The 21596-nt window shown below is 45.3% G+C and overlaps 1 protein-coding gene across 2 annotated transcripts in view; it reads right to left on the bottom strand.

Annotated features, from left to right (window-relative positions):
• The window catches only part of MED27 (mediator complex subunit 27), a 197266-nt gene extending 181536 nt beyond the window's left edge, over positions 1-15730 (bottom strand). The window contains exons 1-2 of one of the 2 annotated variants that reach the window (XM_026009550.2): positions 15467-15730; positions 13339-13483 (exon numbers count right to left, since the gene is read on the bottom strand). In XM_026009550.2, the coding sequence (XP_025865335.1) occupies positions 13339-13483; positions 15467-15669 (348 nt within the window). In that variant the 5' untranslated portion in view covers positions 15670-15730. The remainder of the gene's footprint in view (positions 1-13338; positions 13484-15466) is intronic. The other variant, XM_072748293.1, reaches the window with a different exon arrangement.
• Positions 15731-21596: the final 5866 nt, after the last annotated feature.

Genomic DNA, 21596 nt, shown 5'->3' with positions numbered 1-21596 from the left:
GTTTTCCTTAACGACCCTGGAGTCTGGCATTTCTAGCTGTCCACTGGACAGAGCTCTCCACATGTCACCCATGGTGAGGCTGGCCTGTTACCCACAGGGTGGGAGCAAGGGACAGGTGGTGCAGTGGTTGCGACCTGCCCACCAGCCCACACCAGGCACAGGGACCATCAATGTTCCATCAGGACCAAGAGCAAACTGGAGGCTTTTGAGAGGCCTTTCCCATTCTGTGACTCATCAGAATAAAAGCAACTCCCCCGAGACACCTCTGCTAACCAAAAGCTTTGAAAACCTTCCTCGAAAACAATCCATGCCCATGACTACAGCACTGAGAAGGACAACGTTTCACTGTCTGGAGGAAATCTCAACAGGAAACACAACATTCCCCACAATACATCTTGCTGGGAAATTACCACATCCCAGGTTTATAAGCAGAGGTCCCCAAGTACAGCATTTTGGCCAAGAATTCCAATGAACTGCCAGCAGAATAATGTAGTTACGCCGTCTGAGCTACTGTGAAAATGCATTAAAATCTCAATGTTTGAGCTCATCCAAGCAATTAAAATGAACATGGACTGCTCTGTTTTAGACTGGGAAAACAAGGAATAGGAAAGTACTGGCCTCCATAATCCTCTGTGGTTTCTTTTAACATCTTAAAGGCATTCAGGGCTAGCATTTTTGCTATCCATACCAAGCCTGGGGGTGACCTAGCTAAAGAGGAATGTCTCTGCTGGCAAGAGTTACATGTTTAGGGTGGAGGGCACAGTGGATGGGAATACACGGTGACCAAAGGAAAATTAACACCGCTGAGTGACTACTAAGCGCTGGCCCGGTGCTCAGTGCACTCATCCCCCAAGGAAAAAAGTGTCTTCAAACTGATTTTGCAGGTGGAGAAATGTGGAGAGAAACCATAACATACAGAGACTACTGCAGTGATTTTAACAGACAAATGCACGTCTAACTGAATCACTAAACATAACTCGTCAATGGTCACTTAATCGTTTTCTGCTCCCTGGGAAGAAGTTGAGAATTTGTTCTCTCCTGAAACTCAGGTGATTCTAATTCTCATCACAGACACTATGGATGATGCAGGATTTGGAATCAATGCATTCAACTGCAGGAAGCATACTGAATTAGAAAGCGTGGCTTTAAATGGTGAGATGGAGAAATAATTGAATGGACAACCAGGCAGGCAGTCAAGCAATCAGAGAGCACAGTGCACTCAGTGGGCCCAGCCTGACCCCGGGTGAGGTGCTGAAGCCAGTACAGAAGGCCACTGTCACCCATGGGCAAAATCGTTCCTCAAGACTTCAGGTATTTAAATGAAGTTTAAACAGACCCAGGCGTGAATAAGAATCACTAACGCATTATCACGAAGAACACACGGAGTGTTCTCTTATGATAGAAACAGACCAACTGGGTCAGGTCTGAGGTCAATAGCTGCAAGGAGGGCATACTCTGAAGCTGAGTGACTGTTTTTTCCCCCTCTGGACACAAACATAAGATACATATTTACTGTCCTCTAGAAATCAATGAGAACCCCTTAAGCAAATGCAGCCTTACAATGGACCAGGATAAGGGCAAATAGGAGACATGCCAAGGGCAAGTAAACCAGAAAACTGTATATTACTAGCAATAAATTTGCATTTGCATTAAGCATATGACAGAATTAAAATGCACCAAGCTATAAAAACAGGATGATATTTAAGATATCAAGACTCCAAGACACAATTTCCTCTATGTTCAGACAGTGTTCTAGATCAGTTACATATGCCAGTTAAGTCACCCAGCATGCCATGAGTTATGCTCCTTTCTGCTGGTAAAGACTGGTAAACTGAGACATATAAAGGCCCCTAATTAAAGGGGGATGGGGGGAAGACCAACATTATTATTCTTATTATTAAACCAGGTGCTTTGGGCAGTCAAGTCGTGTGATCAAGTTAGAGATTTGGATATAGATGGGAGACAGGAATTTATCAGTTTAATTTGCTGTGTCTGGAACAGTGCCCGGAACATAGCAGGTACTCAATAAGTAAGCACTGAATGGATGGATTTGATACTTCCTAGAAAAGAGCACACTACCCAAAAGCACAGTTTGGGAATTATTAAGATTGAGCATTTTATAACAAGTCTAACCATTGTGAATGCATCCACGGACTCAAAATCTATAGCCTCCAACCCTCCAAAATCTACCATACACAGAGTTATCAGGAGAGAACCAAGCCTGGAATGCTTAGTGGTGGCAACTACTAACAAGTTATCAGTAATCAGAGAAATCACTGCTATTTTGACCAAAAACAATTAGGGTACAACGCAATTCTCCAACCCTAAAACAGGTAGACACAGACTAATGGGGAAAAGATACGAGCAAACAGCATCTCATGAACTCAGTAGAAGACAATTCCTGTTGAAAAGGGAAAAAAAAAAAAAGTGGGGCCTGGCACCTATCATTACACAACCATACTTACACAGCCACCCCAGCCAGCAAGGGCAGTAAGGGGCACCAAGGCAGTCCTGTTCTTTTCATGGCATGCCCTGCAAAGATGCCACTCAGTTACTAAGATCCCAAATTACCATATCCAAAGCTTAAGGCAGATGAAGGTGCCTGCCTCGCAGAATCTCAGGGTCTGGGGCTGCTTTGCGCATGGCAGTCAGGGCAATTCCTCTGAGCCACATCATGGCCAGTCTGTGCCCTACACACCCTCACTCGGCACACAGGCTATAACTGTCTTTGAATCACACCTGTCCCCAGTGGTTCCCTTCCAGGGGTCATGTGGACTGACCACTGCTCCTGCTTCACTGACAGGGGTTCAATGGCTGCAAAACCGCAGATTAAAGATAGTATTTTAATGCGCCTTACCAGCTGCAGGAACCTCTCTGGTGCTCTGGACATTTAGCTGACATTCCTTTTCCAAGCTCCCAGTACTGTGGGTCCCAATTAGAGGGCTGGCAGGATAGCCTTGGAGAAGTCTCCCTCTCTAAAATGAGGGGCAAAGACCTACCAGATCACTGACATCCCTTTGAGATCCTACACTTAGCCAAAGGAGGTAGAGTCCCTGGGAAATGTTTGGAAATATGGCAGAGTGGGGAAGGGAGGGAGGCAAGGCTCAATTACTAGGTGTCTACTATGTGCCAGATGTCAGGTATTCAAAGATGATGCCACAGTCCCAACCTTAGAGAAAAGGGGACAGACCTGGACAGCAAGCAGCTGTGGCATGGTATGATCAGTACAGCTGCTGAGAGGCTATGGGGCAAAAACAGACAAAATCAGCTCTGCCCGATTATTCCAGAGGCTTCTCTGAAGCAACATTTTCATCAGGCTGGCAGAGGAAACGATAGAAAAATGCGCTCAAGGGGCGCCTGGGTGGCTTAGTCAGTTAAGCGTCTGCCTTGGCTCAGGTCATGATCCTGGGTCCTGGGACTGAACCCCACACTGGGCTCCCTGCTCAGCAGGGTATCTGCTCCTCCCTCTCCCTCTGCCCATCCCTACGCTCATGCTCATCTCTATGCTCATAAATAAATAAATAAATAAATAAATAAATAAATAAATAAATAAAATCTTTTAAAAAAGAAGACACTCAAGAAGGTGTCAAGTGCTCCAGGCAGACAGGATGGCAACCAGTAGGCTACCAAGAGCAGGCATGAATGAAGCTAGGGGTTTCAGAAACAGCCTCCAACCCACAGGGTTGTATTGTGGTAAGTTTACCAGTGCAACAAAGGGAGGGGGAGACAAAAGTTACTGACTTGCCAGAACTGACCAGATGGATCAGCTGTCCCCTGGAGAAGTGAGGGTATTCGGGAGTTCTATTTACTTTATCAAATCAGCAGGGAAAAGCAGAAGGCGGAGCCCAGGGACAGACTCCAAAACCAGCTCTCCCAAGTTCAGGGAACTGCAATGAGCTAAAGCCTCCCAAAACAAAGTGACTGCAGCAAAAGTAAGCTGAATAAAGGGGAATGCAGGCAGCAGCTCGAGCTGGACAGAAGCGTAGCTTTCCCTCCCTCAGGTATTCCTGGCAGAGGGTCTGGCTGCCAGAGAATTCAGGGGAAAGCCTTTGGCACTCACTCCCATCCCTCCCCTACAAGAACAACCTGAAAAAGTCAAACAGAAGCAAATTCAGAAGGAAAAACATATACATAAATAATCTAAAAAGGAAAAGAGGAAAAAATTTAGAAGCTATGGTTTTATGACACCTTTATTTTTTTTTTATTTTTTTTTTATTTTTTTTTTTTATGACACCTTTAGAAGCAGCACTGGCAATAACTACTATTTTTTAAATGCCACTATGTATCCTACCTGAACCAGGAACTGCACATTTTCTAGAAACTCAGATTAGCACCAAGATTGGTATTATGCCCATTTATAGTCCAGCCAACTGAGGTTCCCAGTCTAAATTCTAGTACAGGAAGAGGCTTAATCTTGTGAGGTCATAAAAAGTCAGAATAGGGGAAAAGCTGTAGAGGTGTAAATACTGGGACCTAATTTGGGTACATTTCAGAAGACTTCCCAGAGGAGGTAACAACTCAGCTGAGACCAAGGTGAGTGAGAGCTTTCCAAAGAAAGAAAGAAGAACACGTGCAAAGGCCCTAAGATGAAAAACAATCATGGCTCCAAGGGGATCTGTGATTAACTTTGTAGCTGAGAACTGGCAGAGTGGCAAGAGAGGAAGCTGAACACTGAAGTTTCGTGATGAAATGACCCGCCTGAGAATTGCTTTAAAGTACTCAGAGCCTCACCTGCCACTAAACGAGACTGTACTTACCTTTGTGCATATTTGAAATTTTCCATAATAAAGAGTTTTGTGTTTTTGTTGTTTTTGTTTTTTTCCAGAAGGGAAAAGGAAGGACAGGAGCTAGAGAAGTAAGCTGGTGTCAGTTCATGAAGTCCTATACCCGGACTGTGGATGGTAAACGGGCTCTGTGTAAAACATGCAAGAGTAGGATTCATGGACTCCTCACAGCTACCCTAAGAGGCAGGCCTGTGCATGCTGTGTACAGATCAGGAAATTGAGGCTAAGGAATCTGCCCAAAGGGCTGTCTGCTTCTGGACTCAGGCCCCTCAATTTAATGACTAGAATGTCTCCAAATGCCAGCTGGGGAGTTGGCATTAATCCTAAGAGAGATGGAAGAAACCGCTGAGGAGCAACCAATCAGATGTCTACGTTTTCAAGATCCCCAGGGAGCTGTGGAGAGGAAAATAGATTCAAAGGGGTAGGAATGGGCAGAAAATCAGCAGGGAGACTGCAGCATAGTCCAAGCAATTATGGGGGCCTGGGCTCAGGCAAGAGTAGTCAAGATGGGAAGGAGAGAGTAAGAGGTTTTCAAGAGGTAGAATCAAAATAGATCTTGGTCAGCTGGTATGAGGGTCTGGGCACCTGGCTGGGGCCCAGCACCAGGAGCGGGGGGGGGGGGGGGGGGGGGGGAGCGGCGGCTTCCAGCCTCATAGGCCCGAGTCTCCCAGTGCAGATGCCTGGCAGGCACTTTGCTACGTGGGTCAGACCTCAGGAGAGAGATCTAGGCTGGCGATGGAGTAAGGTGGCATCGGTGTGTGGCTGCCAAGTGAAGCTGCAGAAAAGATGAAGCAGCCCAGAAAAGGCTCATCCAAAGGAAGAGAAGCACTAATTATCTAGTGGCTCTGCCCTGGCTCACACCACCACAAAGGAGGGCAGACAAGAAAATGGGGAGGCGTAACATCAGATTCTTTCTGTACTTGTAATGATATGCTTCCATCCCTACCACCAATGTGCAACTCACCATGAAGAAAAATGATATGGGACAATTTCCTTTCTACTAAACATTCCTGGAAGAGAAGAGAAAGTGCCCTTTCCAGGCTCTGGTTACAATCTACAGAAGGCTTTTGACAAACCACACCAACCTAATCAGCCCAGAAAAGGCTAATGTAAGACAGCCAGAAAGGGAATCAAGATGAGTCCCCTACAGACAATGACTCCTGAGGGCAGGTGCGACACCCATCCCGTGGCCTCTGCAGCCTCCCAGGGCGGCTTCTAGACAGAGTTCCTGTTCATTTAGGGGGGGAAAAAATGAGAGAATCACAAAACTGATTCCAGGCAACAATAAAGTGGCAATTTTCAGAAACCACAACTAGTAGCAGAATGTAAAGATGTGGACTTAGGCCAAAGCCTTGGGATAGAAACCATTTAGAATTACAGGGGCATCACTTGATTTTCATTAACATTTACACTTAGTGTGTTACAGGAGGCCACTGCCGCCTAGAGAACCTCTGGAAGGTAATTTTCCACTACAGTCCTCCAGGCTACTGCTCTGTTCTGGCACATCCTGAGATGCATACACAACAGTCATGCTTCAGAAACGCCACTGAACAAATACTACTCCTTCCCACTCCCCAGGTTATGGTTTCATGTCCATAACCACAGAAATGCACAAGTAACTCCACTGACTCTCTGAGCTCAAGCAGAAAGGGACCTGAGAGATCTTCATTCTACCAGCAAGGAAGCCAGAACCCAGAGGAGTAAACCCGCTGGCATAAGCTCACACAGCAGCTCACAAAGCTAGGCAGTGGATGGCAAAACTAAATACTAGTCCCTCAAAACCTCTGTCCCATGCTGCCATAACTACATGCTGCCTTTCAAACACTTCACCAAAAAAATATGAAAATATGAAACAGAGTAGAACTAGCTAAGTCTGGAGCGTGCCCACAACATACCATGTACCATTCTAGGTGCTAAGTGGAGATGGAGGGGGTAAATAAGCCCCTCAATCCTCACCACAGCCCCAACATAGGAGCGGTTATTAACCACTCTGACTGCTAAGGAGGCTAAGACAGAGATAGGTTGCTCCAAGTCATGAAGCTGATAGAGAGAGCTAGGGATTCAAACCCTCAAAGAATCTGACCCCAGAGCCCAGCTGGTAGCAAGCACCCAATTTACCAAGTGCACAGGATGCAAATGTCTTTTTATACCAGCCTTAGTGTTCAAGCATTTTCCTAAAGAGACAATGCGAGAAATCCTAGACTAGGTCACAAGAGTTTCCCCACCAGCAAAGAGGACTACAGACCAGTCCGAACACTGAGCTCCCGGAGCCCGGCCTTACCGAGTGCCCACATGAGAGGGTCCCTCCCCACTATGGACAAATGGGCTGCCCTGAGCAAAAGACTGCCCTTCCCAACCCCTTCTCTGCAGTCCTCTCATTCCTCCTGTGGTTTCTTCCCAGGACTGTCGCCCTGCCTTTGCTGCCCCTCGATCCCCACATGTCATCCTACCCTGTCCAAAACCCAGGGCTGCCCACCAAGAGGTTAGCTACCCTCCCTACTGACCACCCAACCCTTCACCCAACCTCCAGGTTCTCTGAGGAAAGATCCCCCTCCTGCCAGTTCCGATCAACGTGTGAACTGCTGATGTCTACACTCAGGCTTCCCCTGGACAGAAAAGTGCTGACTATCTAAAAGAATCTCTGATTTGTAGAATTTCAGGAGAATAGACCAAAATCAAGTTCAGGAAGCTGTGTGATAGAGCAGAAATCACGGAAAGACAGGCCAGTGCTGCCTGGAGGTCTGTACTCATCATTGTTTGTCAAGATGACATCAGCCCCTATAGACCATTTACTCTGTGCCAGGAACGTGCTCCACTTGTATTACCTCATTCAGCCTCATGATAGCTTTCTGAAGTACGTACAATGATCATCCCCATTTCAGTGAAAAGAAAACGGAGGCCCAGAGAGGTGAGCCTCACAGCTATCAGACAGCAGAGCTAGGATGTGAACTGAAGTGGTCCAGCTCTGCAGCCCATGCTCTTAACAGCTGAGCAACACTGCCACTCCATAAATAAATACACACATACACTATAATCATGCCTGGGAATTATAACTACCGTTTATAGACACTCACTGTATATGAGGCATCCTAAGGTGTTTTATGTGCATTACTTCACACTGTCTTCACTCCAGCACTATAATACAAACACTAGTGTTATCCCCATTTCTCAGAGGAGGAAACTGAGGTTTTAAGAGTTTCTTTCTCACCTGTTCAAGAAAGAGTAAGTGCAGCGCTGTATCAGGACTCAGGTAGCCTAACTCCAGAACTTAATGGAAGCCAGACATTTTTCACTACTTTCTCCTTTACATCTGATTCCAACCGTATCTAAAAATCCAGAAGATTAGTTTTGTTTTGTTGTCTTTTTCTGTCTGTGTTACTCTTTGTTCTTTTTTTTTTTTTTTTTCTCTTTGTTCTTTATATAATGACTCCCACAGTATCAAGGTTTGGGGCTGCGGAGAGAGGGAGAGGGTGTAGGGTTCAAGGCTAACCAGGGCAGCCACTCCTAGAGTCAAACTCACTGCAGAAGCAAGCCCATTCTGAAGGGCCAGGGGCTATGAAGGTTGGATGCTGGTGAAAGAACACCCCTAAGAATGGCACTTTTGCTAACAATAAGGACAATCCCAATCTGTGCCTGGTCCTACTTCGTGACGATTAAGGTTTGGGGGGACATCTATCTAAGTGACTGTCTTCACGAAGTGCTTAATGAATCTATAGTCCCCAAACACATATCAGCGAGAGGAATGAGTCAGGGATGGGCCTGGCGGTAGGGAAAAGGCTAGGATTGACAATACATGGAGAGGGACAACCCGAGAGGCTGATGGGGTTGACTCTCCTCTTCCCAGGTTTCTCAGTCCTGCCAAAACGACAGCTGCCACACAGCAGCTGACACCAGGTGCCGTAGCTCAAATTAGCCTGATGTGGTCGACTCCAAAAGGCTTTTATCAAGTCCCCTCCTAATGCACAGACTGTTAAGCCGGCTCTCTTAGAAAGGACACACGGGTGACAAACATCGTAGATAAAACTGCTAACCTCAGCCCTCAAGAAGCTTATCATCAGTTCACCAACTGACCTTACCCTGTCCTTCCAAATTACCCTTCTGGAATCCAGCCCTCGCCTCCAGCACAGGATCTCAGACTGTCTCTCATCTCCAAGGAGTGCAACTGGGTTTCTCAATAATGGCCAAAAATGGAAATGTCCTTATCCGTGCTTCTCTAAAAACACAAGCAAGCAAACCACAAAAGGGGTTGTAAATTAAAAATTCAATATAAAACACTTTTATTTATTCTTTCATTCATTCAGTGATTTTAACTGACTGCTTCCTATGTACCAGGCGCCTCTTGAGGTGCTGGGGACTCCCAGCAGGGACCAAGACAGACAGAGCACCTCTCCTCAGGGACATAAAAGAGGCCAGGGTCCCTAAAGGAAGAGGCTCAATTTCAAATAGCCCCACCCCTGTTAGCTCCAAGACGCAGAAATACAGGGAACACTTTCAAGGATGGATCTGAGCGAGACGAATGTTACAGTAACTTACGGCCATTTAACTAAATTCTGGTAAGAGCAGTTAGGGAGGTGGACTGGAGGAAATGCCTTCAGACTTGCCAACTGAATGTTCTCGGAATAAAAAGCAGCTCTTTCTCTAATAAAAATGAAAAATTAAGCATGGAAAAACAAATCAGAGGCGGCGGCAGTGGTGGCACCTTCCTCCTGGCCCGTTTCCCAACCCGCGAAGCAAGTGACACTTTGGGGGCTTGTCTGCTTCAGGACTCCCCTGGGAAAAGCTGCAGTCTCAGCAATTGTTCAGGCAAATGCACAAGCGGCCTCTACCACAAACAAATGAAAAAATTCAAAGTCAGAAACAAAAGCCTGGCGACAGGATGCTGGGAACCTTCAGGAAGGGATCTTTGGAGTAAGTTTAATATACCCCTCAGCATACTGGAACATACGAAGCCACAGAAAGTCCACACGACTGTCTCACAGCAAGGACAGCATTGACGCCAATTATTTTTGCCCTCGTCAAGAGAGCTTGTCAGCCCTCTACAGAACAATTATCTATAGGTGCATAATAGTTAAAAGCTAAATTCTTTCCCCAATTCAGTATGGAGCAAAGTGCTGCTCACAGCAATTTGCCATCATTTCATTAGATTAGATTAATTTTTAAATGTGTTATCCTAACAATTATGCCAACTACCATGTAATTAATATTCCGACTGACTTTACAAAAATTACAAAAGCCCCTAAAGAAAATAATTAGTCATTAAGCATGAACGAGACTTTTCTATGGCCAACAGCACATAAAACAGAAAGTTCATCACATAATGGGTGGTATCAAAGCCTTTCCCACACTTCCTTCAATTCTTAGCCAACAGTGCGTAAAGCTGACATTGGCAAGTTACCCCAAACTTCACTTAACATGTTAATGCACTCAACTGGTTTAAACTCTTTGAGGGTAAAAATGATGAATGATGAAAGCTTTAGCAATTAAAAAGCTCTCTTCATTTATAGGAGAGGCAAAATAAACACATATAATTGCTTGCTGCTTCCATATCCCCAGCTGGAAATTAGAATACCAGTTTAATTCTTGGGGCTACTTCTTGAGTTTATTAAAGAAATGTACATAAGGTATCTTCACCATTGTTTCCCTCTTTCCTCTCAAGGTTTTTATGTATTCTTATAATCTACCTTAAATCCTTTCTAGAGAAAGGCAGGGAATAAATAAGTCATAGTCAAATAGGACATTATCTATCATAATGGAAATAAAAAGCATGTTTTCCCTGCAGCCCACCTTTGAATAATTGGCAGGGGACACCTAGCCCCAGAACAGAGCTGTGAGCCCTGATGACCTCAGCAGGAAGGCATGCAGAGGGTGATTAGTGGTGTCTGCCCTGGACAAGAGCAATAGTTTGGGGACCCACGTATTACCCATTTGTCATCTCCATCTTTCAATAAACCATTACAAATTAGCAAAATGCATACAGATTCATGAATAAAAGATAACGTAGGAATCGCTTCTAGGATGAATGTTGAAGGAGAAAAATGTTTTCTAAAGTCAAAAACCTTAAGCCAAAATGGATTAAAGCATCAGGTTTAGAGGAAACAACACTGACCTAAGTCAGGAAATGCAAATTCTAGTCTCACTGTGAAGCTGTGGGCAGGTCAGTTCACTGGCCTGTTTGCTCAGCTATACAATAAGGACCAAACTAAAGATCTCTTACTTGTTCTCTCTGTTTCTACTGATCAGTGATACAAGCAGCTCCCAAGCACCCCCTCCGCTGGGGCACTAGGAAGCTGATGAACAGGCAGCTACTGTGCAGAAGCTCACCGGGCCAGGGACATGACTAATTCCCCTCAACCCCCAGCTCTCACACTGCTCTTATGGGATTTAAACACTATTTTAATCTGTAGGATCTCCAGGACAAGAAGTTCCATATACACAACAGTTCTTTTTTTTTAATACAACTTCTTTTCCACCTTGGAGCAAATATAAGGGTCAAAAGCAGGGACCTTTAATATGCTATTAAATTTGGTGAATGATTAAGCCACCTTTCTTCAACCTGAAATCAGTCATTTGCACTGGATCCCAGTCACTTGCACTGGATCCCAGGCACTCGTGGTATCTCAATCGGCCTAAGTCTTCCCTCCACTGAGAAGTTTCCACAGCTCTAGGCTACTACAAAAACATTACCCACATGACACACCAATACAGTTTCTGGGTCCTACTGATCAGGTCCCACCCAATCCCTAAGTAAACTCATGTAAGGATGACCAACAGTGTCCCTGGGAAAACAAGGAGGACAGCCTGACAGTCTCAGGCCTGGCTGTGGCAGTAAAATAATGTTCATCTGCCCTGCAACTCCTCCTTTTGGGAACTGCCTCTTCAACTGCAAGGAGCCCCACTGCCTGTGCTTCAGGTGATCTGCACCAGCCAATCAGAGAATCCCAGCCCTGGATTCGATGAAGTGTTTAGACAGGGGCCACCTACCAAGCAAGCCCAAAATCTTCTTTCAGGGTCTGGCATGACACCAGGGGATGACCTGGTATAAGAACCATGCAAATCTACAACCGCTGGGCCATCTCTTCCATGGCTTACAGACATCAGGCCAAAGGACAAGAGAGGGACAGGTCCCCATGCCAACAGGGCACCCTGATCCTCAAGACCAAATTGGGGTTCTGTCAACGGCAGCCCAGAGTTTGGGGGACAGCCCTCACTGGCTAGATGTCTGTATCAGAGGCTCAAGTTCTTTCCTTAGTACCCCATGACAAATCATCCCCCCGCCCCCAAATCTCAGACTTAGCTTCCCGGGTTCCACTCCAAATCAAAGTACACTAAATATGGGATCCCTGGGTGGCGCAGCGGTTTGGAGCCTGCCTTTGGCCCAGGGCGCGATTCTGGAGACCCGGGATCGAATCCCATGTCAGGCTCCCAGTGCATGGAGTCTGCTTCTCCCTCTGCCTATGTCTCTGCCTCTCTCTCTCTCTCTGTGACTATCATAAATAAATAAAAATTAAAAAAAAAAAAACAAAGTACACTAAATACTATTGAGAAACTCAGTAAAAAAAATTCTGCACACCAGAAAAACTCACAATGCTCATCAAGGGGGAAAGGGACCACAGACAAGAGGGAAAAGACAACAGATAACTGGAGGGGCAGAGCAGTTCCTACCCAGTAACTGTGAGAACAGTCTCCAGAGAGGTAGCAGAGTCTAGTGAAAAAGGCTTCCAAAATCACTCCAACCTATATTCTAGTTCTTTATCAGCAGGGAGAAAACACACACACAACAACCCACAGCACCCAAACAAAAGGAGCTTGTCAGTAAACTGTTTCCAGGCTTAAGAGCCTGTTACTGTTATTTTTAGACTACAGTTCAGTTTTCCTTTTACAGCTGTCCCAGGGTCTATGCCACAGGCCTGCTTAATGAAGGAAGCCACGAATAGCAAATTTCATGAAGCACATTTAGAACAATCTTCCCCAGATGTAGAGAGTAGGCAATGACAGAATAAACGGTACTCTCATGAGGTTCTTCCAGGGACGAGAAGGGAAGACAGTACAAGTGACATCAACAATATTAGTGGCTGAACATTTAGACCACCAGTCCTTAACCTTCTAGGGGTCATGGACTCTTCCGAATCTGATGAAAGCCAGGAAGCCTTCCCCAGGAAAAAAAAAATGCACATACCACAACACTTTGCATATGATTTCAAGGGGTTCAGAAAAGCTGCTCCCTATATCCAGTCTCCAGGTTAAATACACCTGATTGAGGACTTTTTAAAAAAATTAATTATCTGAGCATTATGATTAATTCTCAGAGACTTCAAAGGACCCTGAAAGAGCTCATAGAGAAATTATAAAACTTCCAACTCTGTAACCCCATGTCGAATCAGGGAGAAAGAAAGAAAGGAAAGAAAAGAAAGAAAGAAAAGAAAGAAAAGAAAGAAAGAAAGAAAGAAAGAAAGAAAGAAAGAAAGACTGACTTACCCTCACCTTCTGCATTTATGAAATGTAAAAAAACTTGGCTTTTTCTATATTAGCTTCATTTCTGACATGCCTCCCTTACCTTGTTTGACCATTTATATGCTTGCAGGAGTTGACTATAGAGAGGAGTTTTGTCCTGCACAGGATCCAGGCTTAACAGCCCACTGTTATGGAGAGGATGGTTCTCAGATGGCTTGCCTACCAAATTGCTCAGACGTTCCAGCTCACTGAAAAATAAATAGATAAAGCAAATAAACCTGAGTCCACTGAAACTCCAGTTTTTAGCCAACCACATTGGTCAAAGGCTATTCTTCAAACTATCCATCAGAAGTCTCTTAAGAAGAAATACTTTAAAAGGTTAAGATCAGGGAAAATCAAGAAAACCCCTAACTGGGAGCTTATCTTAATTTAAAACCTAGCTCTCTGGTGCCATTCTAAAGGAAGAAAAAAGTTAAGAGCACTGGAACCAGCAAGAGTCCTAAAATCAGGACTGAACAATTCAAATTATCCTCCGGGTAGGGAGGGTGACTTTCTGGGACTTTGAAATGTGGTGTAACATTGCTTCTCACTAAGAGTTTTCAGACCCACATACAGATCATTACATTTGGCAGAACAGCAAGTACCTGAATGGATGATAATTATTTATCATTCACATAGGGCTAAACTAGTACATGGCACCTCACAGATGGTAAAACTTCACAAAACAAAGAAGAGATAAAATAAACAAATGGAATGGGAAGACACCACCGAGGGGGCTGTGTCAAACATACTTCAGTCTAGCAGGAAAACTCTAGAGAAGCTTGGGAAAGTGAGCCAACAGCAAAAGCACATTCCAGGAGCATGTTCTGTGAGGCCAGTCTCAAACTGTCAACAAAAGACTCTCTAGGAACAGCTTCTCATGCCACACTCGTTTTGGAATCTTCAGCCACCTTCTTCTTGGCACTACTGCATAAAGATTTCAAAAAGCGATAGGGAAATACGAACTTTCTAGAATGGCAGAGGGTTATAAGATCCTGAACGTTACCAAAGGGAGCACACGGAAGAGAGCAAAGAACAGCCAGTACATCCCCTCAAGCAGGGAAAGTATTACCTGGCACCGCGCCAGAGAACAGCAAGTGGATGTGGGAGTTGAGGAGGGGTGTGTGATTTCCCGGCTTTCCACCAAAAAAGAATGGCAACTTCTTAGGGGGAAAAAAAAAAATCAAAAGAGGCACCACCCATCATTCGGTCACCACCTCCTCCATTCTACCTCCTCCTTCCATCTGGTTACTAAGGAGACCAAGTTGGGGGGAAAAAAAATCCCACCATTCCAGAAATTACAGGATGACTATCTTACCAAATGCCTTTCCCTGCTAAGGTCAGTTCTGAGAGGTAAAAGGCAAAAATCCTGCAATTCTAACCTCCCTGAGAATGGCTGACTTTCTTAAGGGAGGGAAGACAAGTTCAGAACCTAGCCAATTAGAGTTCCTACTACCTGCTGGGCATTTCACAAACATCCTCTCACTTATTTCTTACACAACACTTAGAAAGTAGAAGAACGTGGCTTGTAAGAAAGAAAAAGAAATATACCATCCTGACCCTGAAAGGACCGCACATTGATTGGGGGGGGGGGGGGGCTAAACCTAAGCGATTAAGCTGGCAAAGCCTGAGATTAGGTCTCTCTCTGGAGGAAGAAACTGAACAGGAGCAGAGTGGGAGTGAGGTCCTAACCAGGTGGTTCTGGAGGGGGCCGGGGCAGGGAGAGATCAAGTCCCGTGCTACCGTGTTTGGGGACCGGGCAGCGTGGGGCTGACGGACTGGTGCTAGTGAAGCCAAGCGCACTGGGGTCTGCGGCAGCGCTGAGCTGGTGCTGGTTGGTACCATCAGACGCGGCGGGGCACGGAGGGCCTACAGGTGAGACACCTGCCAAGCGGAGGCCAGAAGCGGAAGTTGGCGGGAAGAGCACATCTCTTCGGGAACCGAACGAGCACACGCGGAGGTCCCGAGCGGCGGGAGACAGCCAGGACTGGGAGGCCAAGAGAAGGGAGCCGAGAAAGCGGGGGTGGGAGACGAGGCGTCCCCGAGGAACACGCATGGGCCTGGAGAGCAGGGACAGAGAGCAAGCGAGCGCGGAATCGAGGGCAGCCCCTGGCTAGGAACACTCGCGCGGGGTCGGGGCCGGGTGCGCGCCGGGAGGGTCCCTGACGCCGGCCCCTCCAGCCGGTACCTACTTGAGGTCCCGGTTGACCGAATGCAAGTTGTCCTGGAAGTGCGCAATGAAGGCCTTCTCCCGGCCCTCCAGCGTCTCCTTGTTCCGCATGCCATCCTTCAGGCAGTCGAACACCCTGCTCACGCTGGAGCGCAGCGCCTGGATGGCACTGATTGCCTGAGCAAAGGCCTCCAGGTTCACTCCGACACTTAGCACGTCCGCCATGTTGCCGCCGCCACAGCGGGCTCTCCAAAGCCTGCTTCGCTTGCGAAAGGCCGCGCTCACTGATGACGCAGACCCCCGAAGGACTCTGGGAAATGTAGTTCTCGCGGGGCCGGGCTCTCCAGGGGATTGGGTGCAGACGCTGCCTAAGACGGCTTCCACTCAGCTTAAACTAATGAGCGGGTCAGAAAGGAATCACCTAGGTTGGGGGAAGGCAGGCTGCACTCTCGGCTTCCTTAATGGTGACAAGGAACTACAGAAAGTTCCCGCGTTTCCCCGCACTTGAGCTCGTCTTGGAAATCCTAGGGAAAAGAATTGCTCAGGGCAGAAAAGTGCCTATGGAGTGAAGGATTATGACCGGTTGGATGAAATGAGTCCATATTGTTAAATAAATGAGGGGGAAGGGAAATTTCTTCCCTACAGTAAAATGCCAACTGAGAGAAGTAAAAGAAATGGTAGGAAATTTTTCATTAGGCAACCAGTAGGATGATAATTGATTCGGCTAGAAATCAAGGAAGGCTAAAACTGGTGGGTCAAAGTGTGAGGAGTAACTGGATATTTGCATAGTCTCCAACTATCACCCCACAAGACACTTATTACTTAAGAAGGGAGAATAATGATCCAGCAATCTCACTTCCGGTTATATGTTCAAAATAAGGGAAGGCAGGGACAGAGTACAGATACTTGTGCCCTCAAGTTCATGGCAGCATTACTCACAATAGCCAAAAGGCTGAAGCAACACAAGTGTCCATCGTAGGATAAATTCATAAACAACATGTGGTGGATACATACAAGGGAATATTTATTCAGCATTAAAAAGGAAGAAAATTCTGACCTTTTTAACAACATGGTGAACCTTGAGGACATGATGCTAAATGAAATAAGCAGTCGGAAAAAAAAAAAAGACAAATACTATACGATTCCACTGATGAGATACCTAGAGTAAGCAAATTCATAGAGACAGAGAGTAGAACAGGGGGTGCCAGGGGCTGGAGGAAGGAGAGAATGAGGACTTAGTGTTCAATCAGCAGGGGGTTTCAGTTTAGGAAGATGAAAAAGATCCATGGATGGTGATGGTGGTTGCATAACAACATGGATACACTTAATGCTGCAGAACTGAACACTTAGAAAGGGTTAAATGGTAAATTTTACTTTGTGTAGATTTTGCCAAGATTCTTATTTCTTAATTCAGCAATGTAAAAGAGGACGGTAATACTGACTTCACAATGAGCAACCTGACAGCAACCCTACCAAGAGACCACGGTTGACATCACCACTGTAGGACAAATCACCTCCGGACACAATACTCAGGGGGAAGTGCAACAGGACTTCTGTGATAATTCTGCCAAAAATGCAAAACCGGAATCTGATCAGGACATCAGAGAAACTCAAAGATATTTGACAGAATGACTGACCTATACTTTTCCACCAAACATCTGTGTCACGGAGGGCAAAAAAGTGTGTGATCTGGGATTCTCTTTGCTGACATCATGGAGACAATTGGTGAGATCCGAATAAGGTCCGTAGATTAGTTCATAGTATTTTAATGCTGATGCTTTCATGGTTTTGATCACTTAAGTGTGGTGATGAGAGAGGACATCCTTGTTTGGGAGAATATACCTTGAAGGGATAAAAGAGCATCATTATGTCTCTACAAGAAAGAAAACAGGATGAAAATATTTAGAGAAGTATAGAGCAAGTATGGTAAATATTAACAGTTATGGGATCTGGGTGAAGGACATACAGGCACTGTTTGTACTATGCTTGCAACTGTGAAATCATGTCAAGATAAGTTGTTTAAACAGCCATCAATGAAGGGCACGGAAAGTGTAAACACGGTCTAGATGGTAAGAAAAATCTTCAGTTCTGCCAGACTCTGCAGACCAGCAATGTGAAATTGCGGAGTTCACTTCAAACCCACTTCCTTAATATATCCCCGCTCTTCCTTCTCCATGCTCACTCCTCCCTGCTCCCACACCACCTCAATTCAAATTCTCTAATTGTGGAGCCATAAAGATAAGCTCTGCTCGAAAACTGGACCCTGCTTCTCGCCGTGAGTGTTTAGATACTATTTAGAATAATAAAGAGTTTCAAAAAGTAAATAGAGTCTCGTGAAAAAAAAAGGTGGGGGGGTTTCATTGTTTGGGGTTTACATAATAGCTTTCATTTCCTGACATCTACATCACCTTCATAGCGTTGCCCTTGGCAGCTTTTCCTACCATGAAGGGGTAAGAAATAGGGGAATCTTCCAGCTGTGTAACTCTAAACAAGCTCCAGAATTCCTTGATCCTCAATTTTCTCATCTGTAAAATAGAACTAGTAATAATACTTCTCTTTATTAAATAGCCGTGAGGCTTAATAACACCTTGAAGGCAGAGCTTTTGAAATAATGCCTGGCAAATAATAATTACTCAGAAGATCATAGCTGTCAGGAGTATGTGCTGGGAAAGTCTCCCATGGGTCTGTGACCTGTGCTCTAGCCCCTCTTGAGGACTCTGCACAGAATCCAGCAAGGATGAACAACGGGCCTACTCAGTAGAATGATCTCTAGTGATATGACCCTGTTGCTAAAGCTTGTCGTTTAACTGTGTCCTATAATTCACTATTTCTTTTGTTTTTTTTTTTAAGATTTTATTTATTTATTCATGAGAGAGACAGAGAGAGAGGCAGAGACATAGGCAGAGGGAGAAGCAGGCTCCCTGTGGAGAGCCTGATGCAGGACTCGATCCCAGGACCCCAGGATTACACCCTGAGCTGAAAGCAAATGCTCAACCACTGAGCCACCCAGGTGCCCCTAATTCACTATTTCCTGGTGCCCTTTAAAAAAAAAATCTCCGGGATCCCTGGGTGGCGCAGCGGTTTGGCGCCTGCCTTTGGCCCAGGGCGCGATCCTGGAGACCTGGGATCGAATCCCACGTCGGGCTCCCGGTGCATGGAGCCTGCTTCTCCCTCTGCCTGTGACTCTGCCCCTCTCTCTCTCTGTGACTATCATAAATAAATTAAAAAAAAATCTCCTGCGGAGTGTAGGGTTTTGATTTTGGGTTTTGTTTTTTGTTTTTTTAAAGATTTTTGGAAAAAATATTTTGTTAACTTCATAAAAATGAAGGAAAATATCTGTGTTTGTTGGCTTGTTTTGATTTTGGCTTCTGTTCTAGTTTGTTCATCCCTTCTAAGGGAATATTAGAGAAGGCAAACTCTATTATCATGGTTACTCACCTTACTGGGGATCCATGAAGGCTTAGAGAATATGACCCTGACTGCATACTTTGTCCTGAGGAAAAAGATGGACCGGTCTATTTCTGCCAGCACCCGTACATATGTACAAACTGGAGATTTTGCATACAATTTCAGGGATCTCATAGCTTCCCTAAAACCCAAACATGGACCTCTTATTAGAATCATGCTCTCAGGCAAGTACCATGGTGGTATGACCCACAGCTGGCTGGTAACCACCAGGTCTCCGTTGCCTGGGGCACAATAGATGCTCAGTGTCCATTTGTGGAAGCAATGAGTTAATACAATATGTTGTTTGCCTTCTTGGATCTCCCTCCAAATTACTTTATCTCTTTGTATACTCAGATATTTCTCCCTTCTGCTCAGCCCACCTCCCCCGCCCACCCTCTCCCTTCCCACCCCATGCAATAAGATTTTCCTTTGTCTTATTCTCTGATTCAGTGGTTTAGATACTGATTGGAGCAATAAAGTACAAATATGCTCTGCTCCCACAGTCATTAGTTTTCAGCATTTCTCTCTGGCTCACCTCTTCTGGGAAACTCAGAAATTGATCAGTGGAAATGCACATTTCCCCTGAACCTAGTAAGGAGTCTTTCATCACGGCAACAGAAAACTTTTCATTTTGGAAGGGAATGGACAGAGTTTCTCTAAGGTGCTGTAAATTCTCGAGAATTTTGGCACTTACAGGCTTGCATCTGTGTGTGTTTGTGGGATATAAATTAGTTTAAAAGGAGTTCATTTCGAGCAATATCAGATTTTAATTATTGTGATCTTATGTTTGGGTAAAAGGCAGCACCCTGCTGCTAATATCTTCCAAAATGAACAAGCCATTAGCTTGGTGCTATCAGCTCAAGAGTATTAGAATGAGCAATCAGAATTAAAGTTGTCAGTATTTAATTAAAATATGCTGCAACTCCCATCATATTCAGAGAGCATGTGGTTTAAGCATTCAGACTGAGAAAGCACCCTCATCAATTAATAATTATTAAGGATTTACTAGATGCAGAACACTGCATCGGACTGTTGGGCAGAATGTCACCAGATAGATTTAAACCCAAATCTGCCTTGGATAAGCCACAACGTAACTAAGCCACCTGTCGTAATCAGTGTGGCATAATGCTTAAGACCTTGGGGGCTGCTCCAAGGATTAAACTGAGGCAACATACAGTTCTAGGGACATAGTAGGCATTTGAATTAGTCATTCAACAAATAAAGATATTGGATGTGCTCGACATTTTGTTAAACAGCTGGGGAGCCGGTGGTAAAACCAGGCACAGTTTCTAGCCCTGATAAATGTCGCTGGAAATATCTGAGGTGGACTGCGTGTTCCTCCACCTTCACCTGAAGGCTCAGTGTGTCAGTGAGTTTTAAATTGCTTAGAATCAGATTTATTAAAATTAATCTTAAGTGAGTATGGTCAAGAATCTTCCTTGGTCTCTTCTGAGCCCACTCCCGTTTTTCTCTTATTTTGTCTGTCGTGATTTTGACATGATGGGGATGATGATGACCAAATGATCCCAAAGACAGGGGATCCTGGGGAGCAGGAAATCAGCCTCGATTGATGTCTCTCAGGCAAAGGAGTTAACCCTTCAGAACCCCAGATCTTGTATCTAGAAAATAAGGAAGTGGGATCACCTCCAGAATAACAATCCAAGAGCATAAGATTAGGAGGAGCATGTTAGTAATTCAAGAAGGAGGAAAGGGAGAGAATCACTCCTTGTTAATGCTGATCACAATCGCTGCACCAGGATTCCTGCACTCCAGGTTCGTTCATTTACCCAGCGATGCTCACTGAATAAAAGGATTAAACAAAGATTCCCTGTGGAACCTGTTCCTGTTCTCAAGGCACTCGCTCACAGCCTAGCAAGAGAGACAGACACAAATGGAACATGAAACACAGTGAGGTTCCACTGCAGGATAAGAGACCCTCACAGAGAACTTTGAAGTTCCTAGAAAAGGTGGTCATGGCATCCTTCTGCACTGGGCAGGCCTGGAGAAGCCTTCTGAGGAATCTAGGGGATGACCAGGTGCAGTGGGGGATAGAAGTAGGGAAGTGAAACAGACAGCTTGAAGTGGGTGCTGCAATTAGATCTGTGTTTGTGAAAGTCCCCTCACTAGCTATGGAGAAAGTGGGCAGAAGCTTCCATGCTTAGAGGCAGAGACACCAGAAAGGCAGGGGGTACCTCCACCTGCAGAGAAGCCAACAATGGACGGCACGTGAGCCATATTCTTCCCATCACAGGAAGCCAGGAGGTATTTTAAATATTTTAGTAAATTATTGATTGCCCATTTGGATGCTCACTTAATCAACCACCAAGCATGTTGTTAGGGACCTCCACTTTCTCCCATGTTCTTACGTAATTAAGTACAAAACACCTCAGGAATGGACCCTTTTACCAACACATTAGGCTAAATCAAAGTGGAACACAATGCAAGTTGTTTGCACAGCGTCCACCGCAGCCCATTTGAGGGAAGGATTGCCTTCTAATTCTATTACTGTGTTATGTGGATAGTGTGTTTTAATCAAGACTGACAATGGACTGCTAGCATCAGAAGCTACTATGTGGGAGCAGAGGGCAGATGCCATGCTTACAGGTTCCCAGGGGAAGCCAAGGCAGATGGGCAGCCACAGCAACACAGGGATCCTCATCTCGGGAGCTCTTATTGGCACCCCCCTACTCTTCCTAACACTCCTC

The sequence above is a fragment of the Vulpes vulpes genome, chromosome 2, assembly GCF_048418805.1.
Source record: "Vulpes vulpes isolate BD-2025 chromosome 2, VulVul3, whole genome shotgun sequence".
Classification (NCBI taxonomy): Eukaryota; Metazoa; Chordata; class Mammalia; order Carnivora; family Canidae; genus Vulpes; species Vulpes vulpes.
The sequence above is the reverse complement of the archived record's forward strand: the minus strand, read 5'-3'. Positions and strand labels throughout refer to the sequence as shown.